The sequence below is a fragment of the Theobroma cacao genome, chromosome 2 (assembly GCF_000208745.1).
Source record: "Theobroma cacao cultivar B97-61/B2 chromosome 2, Criollo_cocoa_genome_V2, whole genome shotgun sequence".
In the NCBI taxonomy this organism is placed as follows: Eukaryota; Viridiplantae; Streptophyta; class Magnoliopsida; order Malvales; family Malvaceae; genus Theobroma; species Theobroma cacao.
In genome coordinates, this window is record NC_030851.1 from 5,090,668 (window position 1) to 5,103,040 (window position 12,373).

General features: G+C 36.0%; 2 protein-coding genes across 4 annotated transcripts; both read right to left on the minus strand.

The window, feature by feature from the left end:
* LOC18607941 (glycoprotein 3-alpha-L-fucosyltransferase A) lies at positions 1–5,156 on the minus strand. Its single transcript, XM_007042370.2, has 7 exons — positions 4,286–5,156; positions 3,534–3,694; positions 2,835–3,076; positions 1,991–2,095; positions 1,438–1,594; positions 1,054–1,281; positions 1–700 (listed from the first exon to the last, which is right to left on the minus strand). The coding sequence occupies exons 1-7, from the start codon at positions 4,682–4,684 to the stop codon at positions 445–447; spliced, it is 1,548 nt and encodes a 515-aa protein (XP_007042432.2). The 5' UTR covers positions 4,685–5,156; the 3' UTR covers positions 1–444.
* On the minus strand, positions 6,629–11,864 carry LOC18607942. 3 transcript variants are annotated; one of them, XM_018114570.1, is made up of 5 exons: positions 11,620–11,864; positions 9,456–9,635; positions 9,072–9,363; positions 7,493–7,596; positions 6,629–7,380 (listed from the first exon to the last, which is right to left on the minus strand). In XM_018114570.1, exons 1-5 carry the CDS (start codon positions 11,770–11,772, stop codon positions 7,231–7,233), a joined length of 879 nt encoding a protein of 292 aa, XP_017970059.1. In that variant the 5' UTR covers positions 11,773–11,864; the 3' UTR covers positions 6,629–7,230. The 3 variants fall into 3 exon arrangements, with proteins under 3 accessions (XP_017970059.1, XP_007042434.2, XP_017970060.1); XM_007042372.2 differs by having other exon boundaries at positions 7,493–7,605; XM_018114571.1 differs by having other exon boundaries at positions 7,488–7,605.

The window sequence follows — 12,373 nt, forward strand, 5'->3', positions numbered from 1 at the left end:
AAGGAAAGATGCAAACGACAAAGCCAGATTTGTTCCATCATTAAGTATTCAAACTAGGTATTATTCTGCAAAATATTGTGCAGGAACAAGTACCATATACACAATGACCCTGTAACACACCTGAAGTAAAAATACTTTATCCAATAACATAAGCATGCTTGGAAGAATTGTGAAGCTAAACTCAAAGGGTCAGATATCAGATGCATTCTGACGTGAGCTAACACTAATTGAGCCATTAGTAACTTTTAACCACGTTCTTCCCCATAAACCTAGCAGCTCATTGATGTAAAAAAAATCATGGGATTCTTACAAGAAGCATTTGATGAAAGTGAAAGCAATAACCCACATGAGGTTGCCTTGACCTCCCAGGAAATAATTTCAGCAAATAGTGCTGCAATTGGGAATCCATTCCGTGCTTAAAGTTGAGATAATGGAACCATCAATCTAGACAAATATGACTTCAAACTTAGCACAAGGGTTGTTTTCAATATAACTCCTAAGATCAGCATCCCCTTTGAACTTGAAGGTATATAAAGCCTGTCTCTGTGTCAACCCAACAGGATATATTCTGTATACTTTTAGTTCATCCCCTCCTCTTATGCTTTCTGGTCTTTCATCCTTCCAAACAGGCACGTGTTTCAGATACTTGAACTTCATAAGCACTGAAGCCTCCAAGGCTTCTAGAGTCAAATTGCCAGACCTGCTCATCAATGTGAAAAAATAAGGATTTTCTCCAGTTTCAAAATTGAAGAAATATTTAAAATTTGCTTCCACTAAGTGGAGATAAAATTACCACCTGTAGCCACATTGGCAAATTAGCTTATGCTTAACTGCTTAAGACGCATGAGTCTTGACAAGACAGAAGAAATCAAAGATAAACTAGCCATACAACACTAGATGATTGTTATGTAAGGTTAAATGAAACACTAGATAATTTCAACTACTTCTCCATTGATTGTTATGTTTAAAGAAAGTCTAATCAAGTCTGGATAAAATTAATCAATATCATTGTTCCGCAAGAATGTACTGATAGTTAAAAAGTACAGGGCCTACCTCAAGAAAATAGAATCCATCTCAAACCCCCCTCGCTCTCTTACATATAAATGATACACGGTTTCTGATCCTCTGGTACACTTGCAGGGGCGTTTCTTGAAGTCAGAGCTCTTTTCTTCTTTCTCCCGGATGTCTGTTGCCAAGTGAATGCACAGACGGCATGATGAATGAACCGCCGCCATATCCACAAGGGCCTTGAAAGAATCAGATGGGCCTTCATACTTCCACCTAATCCATGGATATCTCATTGTCAACAAGACACCTCATGAAGAAACCAAAATATAACTACAACCATCATAGAAACCTTGAAAGAAGGGGAGAGGGGTGGGCACAAAAACAGGGTTCTGGTAAATTGGTATATTCATTCCAAGGGTTGAGCCACACCTTAATGATTGATTGTATGCATCAGGGTTTTCTGCAAGGTACTTCATTCTTTTTGCAACTGACTGAACATCCTCCAATTCCTTAATATGTAAAATTGAACCAGGAGAAGGAGCAAAATCTTCAATATTTGGTGCACCAACCACCACAGGTACAGTTCCTACAAAATTCAACAGTTCCGTTAATCAATCAAATGATGAAACTGAAATCAAATGGCACCAAAACATTCAAATTCAAAATAAAAACACATATGAATGTCTTTCCAGCCTAGATGATAATTTTTCTGGATCCTGTTTCTCATATTGGCCAGAAATTAGTTATACCACTTGTTTCCCATTTTTTGGCAAAACATTCTGCATTTATTCTAAAACCAGAATTAATTCCCTATGGAGACATTTAAGTACAATTTGTCACCCAGTTGAGTGGCAGAGACTAAAGTAGAATGGAGTTTTGAAACATCAATGAAAAGGAGCGACGATTGAAAATAAATATATTTGCCGTCTATCTCCTTTGTAATAACATAATGTTACACGGGCCAGAGAAGTAATGTTCATACCTGCAACAAGAGACTGGAAAAATTTTTCAGTGACATAATCCTCCTCATTGGAGTTTTCAAAAGTCAAGCTAAACTTGTAGCGTTTCAGAGCTTCCACTTTGTCCACTGCAAAATTTACATCAAATATATCATAAACTACTCTACACAATGCACAAGCACATGCAAGGGGTGGCAAGCAATTAAATAGTAGCTGAAGTTTGTATACTAATCCACTCTTTAAACTTCTCATTTGAGCAAAACAACCTTCCCCAAACAGTCATTTGCTAAAATGACCTATGACTTTTGCGTAGCAATTGAATTAAAAAAAAGGGCTGGCATTGGTATCCAGACCAAACTCATATGTATAGATATATATACAGCACGTGTACTATCTTTGAACATATATCCATACAAAATTAAAAAACACAATAGATGAAGAGGGCGAAGACAGATTCATGAAGAGTAACTGCAACGATTGAGGAGAAATGCTACGTTGGATGGAGTTGTGTTACTAAATAGACAGATATCATTGGAAAAACTTTTAAAGATCTCTCACTATCTTTTGAGAAACCATAATCATTGTAAGAGTAGTGCACTGTAGAGTTTCAGGTTGAGTTGCCCAGGTAAGAAATATAAAGGGAAACCTCAGGCCCAGAGATCCGGTGAGCTCAGAAAGGTAGGGTAAGTTTTAAACTAGAAGAAAAGATAGACAGGATCGCTTATAGATTTTCTATAGGAAGACCACAAATTAAAAAATATAAAATTTAATAATTTGAAAATCACATCAAACTCCAATAGTTTAAACATCAGAATGCACGTCAATATATAATTAGTTTAAATATTAAAAAGCATCAAACAAGCTCACCTCTTCCATCATGATTTCTATGGCAACCACCATAAGAATCTATCTTGATATTAGCTTTTTCAAGCCCAACAAGAGCTTCCAAACGAAAGTTGCGGGCACCACAGTTAGAAATGAAAGCAGCTGCAAAAGCAGTCTCAGTCTTTGGCATCACTGGTGCCATGATATCATACTCAGCCCATGAAAAATATCCAACAGGAACATCTGATGAGAGGCTAGTTGTCATTACAATATTATAACCCCTCCTAATTCAAAAGGAAAAAAAATGAAACTGTTAGTTTTAAAAAGAATCCCCCATAACTAAAATCCACTTTGGACCCTAGCTTAGTAGGACAGTGTCCAATGAAATAATTGGCACATGTCCAACAGTTTGAGGGAAACAGTCAAGTCCATTTATACCCATCATTCCACAAGAGAAGCCAGCTTAATTACCAAAAGAAACTAGTAGAATTACTGAATGAACTTTTTGCAGAAATCTCACAAACTGTTATTCTTTACATAAATATGTTAGAAGTATGTGTTAAATATAGTGGAAAAGATTGGGACACACATCTAGCCATGTTCAAGAGCCTAGATTCTTGGAAACATGTCTATGTTGAAGCATCACACCAGTTGTGGTGTCCATAGAGTCCCACAATATTTAGTGCAAAATTTGTGTCTGTTTCAAATGCAACTAAGTCATTATAGATTGTGCTTACCCACCCTCGTGCCTGAGCAATATTATTCTCTGAATAATATGAAGCTGATTCCATTGAGCGCAGCACACTAGCTACTCCACGTGGTTGAGGCAAACCAAAGGCAGCATCAATTTTCTTACTGGGATCATACCCAAACTTACAACTCACAGCACAAGTTTTCCACTCCTATATACCATGAAGAGGAACTCAGAGATACAAAAGGATACACAATTAAACATACAACCCTTCTTTAGTAAACTCCCCAAAGCCAAGTAAGAAGTTCAACTTCTAAGCAACATCAATGCAGGAAATATGCAAAATGACAAGAACCTTTAAACTGAACTAGCATCGCTATCATTTGAACTCTTAATGTAATAGATTAGCAACATCGAGGGAGAGGTCTAGGATGTATTTTCATATGTTGTCTGATTTCCAAGATAGCTCCTCTGGCCTTAAGAAATATGAAGATATGATCTTCAGTCAGAAAGCTAATACATAAACATTATGTTATTTATATTTCCTATATTGATTTCGTCAAATTGTGATAAAATAGGCAAATAAACACTTTACACTAACTTCACAATTTCACAAACAAATCAATCTAGAAAATTCACAATCCTATTAGCTAAAGGTTCAAAATCGCAACAGAATATCAGCATAAAATTCTATGCGCTGTCCTATCGAACAAACTTGCAAAGACCAAAAAACAGACCTTGATCGTACTATCATTTAACCCCCGCCCCCCCACAAAAAAAGAAGAAGAAATAGTGAAGGAACCTGCTCAGCACCAGAAACCCAGATGGGATCCTTGCCAAAATCTCTTGAATAAACCACGGCATCTTCTCTCTCGAGCCACTCCTCACAGCTCTCTGTAACGGAGTTCTGGTCACCACCCAAAGCTTCAATCCCAATATTTTCAACGCTATAAACCTGTACTTCACCAGAAGGATGAGATTTATAGAACATCTCAGGCCATGAATCGAAAAAGGCAGCGTTGTTTGCCATGTCAAGACGACAAAGAAACGCAACTTCAGCTATGACCACAAGGGCCACAACTAAAGGCATCAAGTTTGACCATTTTTTCTTGTTGGAAACAGATGCAGAAGGTGGCGACCCATCAGTTAAGGGCAACCCTTGTTGGGTTCGTGATCCTCTTAGATTTGAAAGAATACCCATCAATCAAAAAGAGAGTCTTTGTGTCTTTCTCTCTCGGTCTAATTTTCTGTTTTTCAGGGGAGAAAAAAGAAAAAGAAACCAAGAGGGAAAGAAAAAAAATTGAAATAAATCAAACAAAAAAAAGATAAAGAGTTTGGGTGCGTTTTTAAGGAATCATGTTTATCAGTTTATAGATTTTCTTTATTCTCTTAAAAGAAAAGGTTGTTCGAGAGTTGCCCAAGGAAAAACACGGAAAGTTAAGAGTTATCTTGGGGTATAATGGTAGGGCAGAGGTTTTCCTCTTTCAACATCGAAAGGTCTATGGGGTTGGGCAAGCGCGTAGGGCGAAGCTTCTCTGGTTTGAAATCGAATATAATCTGGGTTTTGGCCATTCGGGTTTGGTCCCTTTGACACAAGTCTAGCAGCAGCGTTACGTGAGGGCCTGAGGGGTAAGGGAAGACTCTTAAAACTTGTTTCTTTCGTTTTCTTTCTTATTTTCTATCTTTTAATATATAGATTTTTTTTTTTTGTTTATTTAAGCCTATGAGAGTCCATTCAAGTTACACTTTTGTGAAATGTCTGGTCAAACAATATCCTAGTCTTCTCTCTCTACGTATATGGATACTTTTGTTTGGCATTGCTAGGATTATTGTTCTAGTTCATTTCGCCTTGCACGTCTGCATCAGGCTGATAATCCAAAAGCTCTAGTCAATATTGTACAAATTATAAGTTTATTTTGTCAAATGTTTTATTTAATTTTAAATAGATTATGAATGGTTAGTAAATTAGATAAAGACAAATGCTAGAGGTTAATCTTTTGGTTTATTTTTTTAGAAGAGTGATCAATTTATACTCTTTATCAATTGTGGTAAACAAAATCTCATTACATCATATAATAATAAATATTATCATTTTATATTTAACTATTAATGATATTATTATTCTATTAAAAAGTCTATTAAGATTTATGAAAATAGTGATAATTTTCGTGAATTAATTTCCATGTTAGTCGAAATATATAAGAGAATTTCTTTTGAAAAACCCATGTGTTTTGTACCGTTTGAAATCATATTCGCATGTAAACACCACCCCCAAAAAAATCACTTTGATTTGCTAGTAGAAGCCAATGGGAACAGTTACAGATAGTGCCATATCCAGTGGGAGTTGTTGGTTATGCCATTGGTCCCTGGATGATACTGTCGGCCCCATGTTAGAGAAACCATGTTTTAGGTAAAGATGGACCAGACATATGTAGCAAGTACTTCAGTATGGTATGGTTAGGCAAAAGATGGACCAGACATGAAAATAGTTTCGTAGGGAGGCATTATTGCTAGGGGAAATTGGTTAAGGTTGTATGCTTGTACTATCTTGCATTAATAGCATTATCCATTAGATCGAAATCAAAGGTGTCCAAAATAGAATGAGTTTTACAATAGCAGTAGCAGGCAGGGTTTGGAAAAGGCTTTGCATTGTTTTAAAATAGGAATTCGATCAAAAATTGTTCTTTCTGGCTTGTGGCTTTCAAGCCAAGCAGCCTACCACACGTTTGGTGGATACTTAAAATGTACCTAAACCCTAAACCCTAAATCAAGGAAAGAATATTATTTATGTTATTCAAAGACAACTATTGCTTAATTGGATTAAAACACTGATCGCAATATAATATTAATATTAATGTTATTGGTCCTCTAATTTAATCATTGGCAGCATAACATAACAACCAAAGTAGCTTCTTGTTTTGCTCCTTGTTTTTTGGTTTCTTTTTGAAGTATGCTTTTTTACTTTTAAGTTAGTCTAACCGTTATCCATCCTGTGAAAGCAAGGGTATCAACTTCAATAATAACACACTACAAAGGATAAAAGAAGCAGCCGCCACAGGCAGGAAAGGATATTCATATAGGGAAGTCTATAGCTAGGTGAGTTTTCCAAACAAATATGCAATTATGTCAATAATAGACGTGCATATAGAGCAAACCAGCATGGGAATTTGAATCGCTTAGGCAATGTTAAGACTATATTTGTTTACATTGATTTATGCTATTAATTAACACTACATCAAAATAAAAGGAAAACTGAGAAACAAAACCAAAATTGACAGTGATAGAACTATGATACATCTGGAGAAAATACAGGTTAAGAGTTAGACACCAAAGACTACATCACTGGCAACTCCAAAACACCCCTGCCATCAGCCGAGTGTAAATTGCATTCCCCAGCTTTTATATCTATTCATTGTGCCAGTCTAAAGTATAAACCGATCTCCAATACTTCAGATACCACCACAGAAGTTAGTTAGCATGCAAATTATGTATAAGCAAATCTCAGTGCGGGTCCAAAAACATAGAGGGAAAAAGAACAAAAGAATTCTTCCTTTTCTAATGTCAAATCTTCTGAATGCACACTCACCATGTTGTGCCCACCCAGTATAATCATTCACAAGACAAATCACCCCAAATCAACTTTTGGTACAGCATTCTTCTTCAATCAGGCACCAGGCAGAAACTTGCTGAATTTGTCCCATTTCTTTAGCCATACATGTATCAGTGATTTCGGTTTCAAGTTGCAATTTAACTCTCCCTTAGAAAGTAACACATGTCAGACTTTGGACAGGGGAAGCTCTCAGGATGCTCTGACAGCAATTTCTTTTTCCCTCTTTTTGTAGATGTGTCACTGATGACGGAGTCATCTACTGAATGTAATCTTCCAAGTGGCACAACCTGAACAAGAGTTTCATGGATAATAAAAGTGAGATTACAAAAAATTAAACATCATCTAAAACAACTTAAATCCATAAACAAGAGGCAAACACAAAGTTAATTCTAACATTACTTGACTGTTGCTTGAAGCACCAAGCATTGCCGTCATCTTCAAGCGTTTTGCCCCAGACACACAGCTGATCTTTTTTCCTTGGTCTTCATCCGCAAAATTCTGGTCTGAGACCTCTATGAAAGACCAAAAAATTTTATTAAACAGAAAAGACAGCCACCATTCCAGATGAACTAAAAAATAGTTAAAAATTTCTCCCAGGGGGCAAACCAAAGAAAACAAAACAAGTTTCTTTTCAAAAACTAGCAAAGGAAAGTATCCAGATGGTGAGAAAGATAGGAATGGCCAACAAATACTGGCTACTGTATAAGAATGAGATGCTTAATCACAAAAGTCCCTTTCAGTGCATGATTTCTCATAGAAATCCATTTAGACACCCCATATCTAAATACTGAATATGAACCAAGACAAAGTCAATAATGCCTCTTTGTTATATATTAGAAACCCATTAACTAAGTGCAAGAAGCAACTACAAAACACAACGCTACAGATATTTATCCCACAAAACATGGTTTCAAGTACGTGGGCACAAAAATGGAAAACGCCAGATGAAGAAGAGAAAGAGAAAGAACAGGAGAGAAAATATCTTTCATGAATGGGGAAAAACAAAACTAATACATTCCAAAAAAGAGTCGCTGAGCTTGTCTTAAAGCACTGTCATCAAAAAATATTAGCAGGCATTACTTAAGTCACCTAAACCTCAAATCTCAAAAAAGTTATGGTCAGCAAAATGCATCCTTTACTCCACTCTGCTCAATTTAGGCTAAAGCTTATGAAATATTGAAAGTTCCAAATATTTTTTTAGTACGTCAACTCACACGATCTCAATCTAATCATTCTTATTTACCACAGCACTTTAAAATCTATGTCGCGTATGACCAAAACCATGCCTCTACCATCTTACTGAACACTTCATTTATTATCCATCTTTTCTTGTATAAGCTGAAATTATGGTTGTTTTCTACTTGCCAAGCTCTCAATATAAAAAGCATGGCTGATCTAACAACCATTTTATAAATTTTATTTTCAGCTTAGTACCGTAATACATGGCTGGTCATTTTTTTATGCCATTCCAGCTTGATCTTACCAAAACACAACTCCCCACATAGCATCTCTCCACTCCATCCAATCCATTCTATTCAAACGAATAACATCCTCAGCAAGTCCTCCTTCCTCCAGGATCCATCATTATCTCTAATAGTAACAAACAACAAAATCCAGGCAGATATCAGAAGCACAGCAAAACAAAAGCAACTACTCGGAAGACTTACATCAGTAAGACCAAGTTGCTTTCAGCAATACTGCAAACTTTATAGAGAGAGAGAGAGAAAGAGAGAGCGCCAAAATTGACAGGCCTTTACCAGTGGTGAACAAGTAACATAACCCAAAAGGCTCATTCATGAAACATTTCCCGCTAAAAGCAAACTAGGAGAGAAACACATTTTTTTGCATATATCTCCAGGAAAATGATGCATGGACATGGCAAAGTGCAATGCATAAGTTAAAAAAGTATAAACCAGTTAGCATGGAATAGGGAAACTCCTAACAGACATGGAAAAAAAAAGGGCCTATTCAGATTTACCAGGGGTGCAGCAATCCAAACTTTGATTGCAGGAATGAAATATCAGATGGTGTTGGGAGCTTCTTGCTGATTTGTAAGAAACGTTCGAATTACTTTTCAAGTAGATTCCATCATTTAGAACCGCAGTTTCTGTTGGAACAGGAAATGTTGAGGAGCTGCTTTTGCCTGCAGATCTAAAATGTTCTATCCATGGACTTCCCAGGATTTGGTTAGAATCAGCAGTGCTATCCAACAAAGGGTCATTGCTCTCATAGTCTATCTTCTGGCAGCAGCCATCTTGTAGAATCGAAATCTGAAAAGATAATCGAGATCATTTATTCAAGCAAGGGAACTCATTGAAACAAGGTCATAAGGTGAAGATGACAAGCAGATTGAATCTCTGACCTGATCAGAAGAATTATGTCCTTTGGCTGGAAGTTTTTGGGTTGGATATGACCCCCAAATTTCCTCTTTTAAGTGACAGCCATGCAAACTTATGGAACAATGCAACTGCTTAACAAATGATGCTTCTAGGAAATCAAGATATAAGTTGTGCTTCTCATTTGTCCAAACCATACTTTGACCCTGCTAAGTTAAAAGTTAAAATAGAAAAGGAAAAGATTTAAGATGAACACACAAAGAAAAGAGAGCTTGAACAATAAAGAGAAGAATTGAACACCATAGATTGCAGGGGAAAAAACTCAACCATTTACATCAGACTAACTGATAAAGAAAGAAGAGTTTCCTATAACAAGAGGACATTATATAACTTACCATCCAATTTACAGTGACTTCAAATAGCTCAATGATCATTCTGCTAGGTTCTACCCTCCTATTTATCAGGATTTCTTGGATAGATTGTTCTACAGGCAAACAGGTGGAAAAGGTGCCGAACAAATACTTAACCTAGGTTGGAAGCACTAGGTAGTGCACAAGAAATTACAATACTAACTGAACAAATCAAGGATTGCAGTACTAAAAACTACATGAGAAAGTAGGAGATGACTGGACAATTAAAGCCATTCATGAATAATATATTGATACCAAATGGAAAGTGAACAAGACATTTTTGAGGTATTGAATAGGGAACCTAATCACATTCAGCAGAACTCCATCTTATATACTAAATGAATCGAGCAAATGGAGGAGTTGTGCTTAAATAAGTTAGAGCATGCTGAAAATCTAGAGGCAGACCCCAATGGTCATAAACAACCAGCAAGTAATTTTCTTTCAAAAAAGGACAAACAACAGTTCTCTGTAAGAACATAATGATCCATTGAGATATCAAGAGGGGGAAACTAATAAGAGACCAAATCAAGTAAAACAAATTTCAGAATCACTTAAGTCAACACTGTCTTCTTCCATTAAGGGTCATCTTAATAGACTTTTTTTATCCAAATGCTTAGCCATGGGCAAAGAAAATGACATAGGCTATTCTTCCAAAAATCTTCCATTCAACTCCAATATATCTTCAAGAAACAAGAATGTGGAGTGTTCCAGATCATCAACCCAATCTTTGGTCTCAACTCTATCATCTTATTTTCATACCTGTTAAGAAAAGATAAGATACTTGTCCAATGGTATATCTGATATAAAATTAAGATTTTGCTCTAAAAAAGGTTTTTGAAACATAAAAGAACAGGACAATGGATAATAATAGTATGTAAAACTACCAGTCACCAATCTTGAACAAAATGTAGCCAATTCTGTCTCGATAAAGTGAATGATAGAACTTAAAAAACCTGCTTCCACAATTAACTTATCAGAACTTCAATCCTGTTTTAGAAAGAAAAAGAAAACTGAAATCCAAATTAACGAAGTAAGCCACCTCGATTATCCATATTATTTATTTCCAACATGCATGTAAAGGGTTGCTACGTTCTCACAGGCTCTATTAGACGCGCTAGAAATCACAGCCAGATAGGAAACCTTGGTTTCAGCTTGTCACCCTTTGCTTTGCTGACAATTCTTTCAAATTATTTCACATTCTGCATTAATCTAGCGGACAAATCTCTCTTAAACATTTGGTTAGAAGTTGCTTCCAAAAATATTTATCACCACAATTATCTCAAGCAACTGTGAAACATCAAACCTCTATATGTAAAGAATACATTTATATAGAACCACAAAATATTGCAGTAATGATTCTAATAATGAAAGAAAGAAATACTCAACGGATGCCCCCATTAAACAATTGTTTTCAAACAACTAGCTGCTAATCGGTGCAAGTAAAGAAATTAGTTATAACTTTACTGTAAATATCCATTTCTCTACTCCAAAACAGTAAACCAAACTAAATAGTTAAGCATTATAAAAGCTGAGATTCTCAGTCTCATCTTCTTCAATGAAAAGATCTATCTCCGCTTCACTATTTTCCCCTAATTTGATTTTCTAACTGAAAATAGAACCTTCGTTTATTAAAAAACGCAGAACAAATTATTTGCAGTCAAAATATATTCTCAAATTATCATATTGACTAAATACTAAAATTTATATATGAGGAATAACACATGCAAAGCCATAATCCAAACCAAAAAAAAATGAAAGTTAAATTAGAAAGGAAAATTACCGGTCTTGCATTAGCAGTAGGATCTCTGAAGCTCTCAATGGTTACAGCACAGCCAGAGGAGTCCGAGTTCGTCCTAGTCAACTCACTTACACAAGCCTGGGAATCCGAAAACGGAGCCGGAAACGGAAAATTGCACCGGAGATTATCCCCCATTGTATTTTTCTATCTTTCTCCTCTTTCAAATCAAAAAAAGAAACGTGAAAATTGTTTAATTTAAAAGAGAAGTTTTCCTTCAATTTAGCAGAGAAAATAGAGAGGGAGAGGCCGTGTTGTTGGGGCCAATAAAGGCTCCACATGGCGACGCTTTTACACGTGTCAATACCATCAGATATGTGCCACGTCATCAGGAGCGATAATATCTTCGGCCAATGTCAGCCAGATATTTATTTTTCCTCCGCTTCCAGGCTACTCGCTTTCCAAATTTCCAACTTTAAAACAAAAAAAAAAAGGTGCAGATTGCAATATTCGGTGGCTCGCGACTGTGCTTCACTCGCTGTTCATATTTGTGCATATTTGCGTGCTTAGCGTACGGCGGTTTTTTTGCAGGATTTGGAATTTGTACCGACTCGGGGAGAGTTAAAAGTTAATCGCGTAATACATAACGCTTAACAAATCACATAGGAACTTTCAAAAAAAAAAAAAAACAAATCACATAGGAAAATCAACATTATAATTACGCATAATAATTGTTATCGTAAATACCTTGCACATAAATTTTTTTGTAAATAAAATATTTTTATCTTTTTGGTGCATA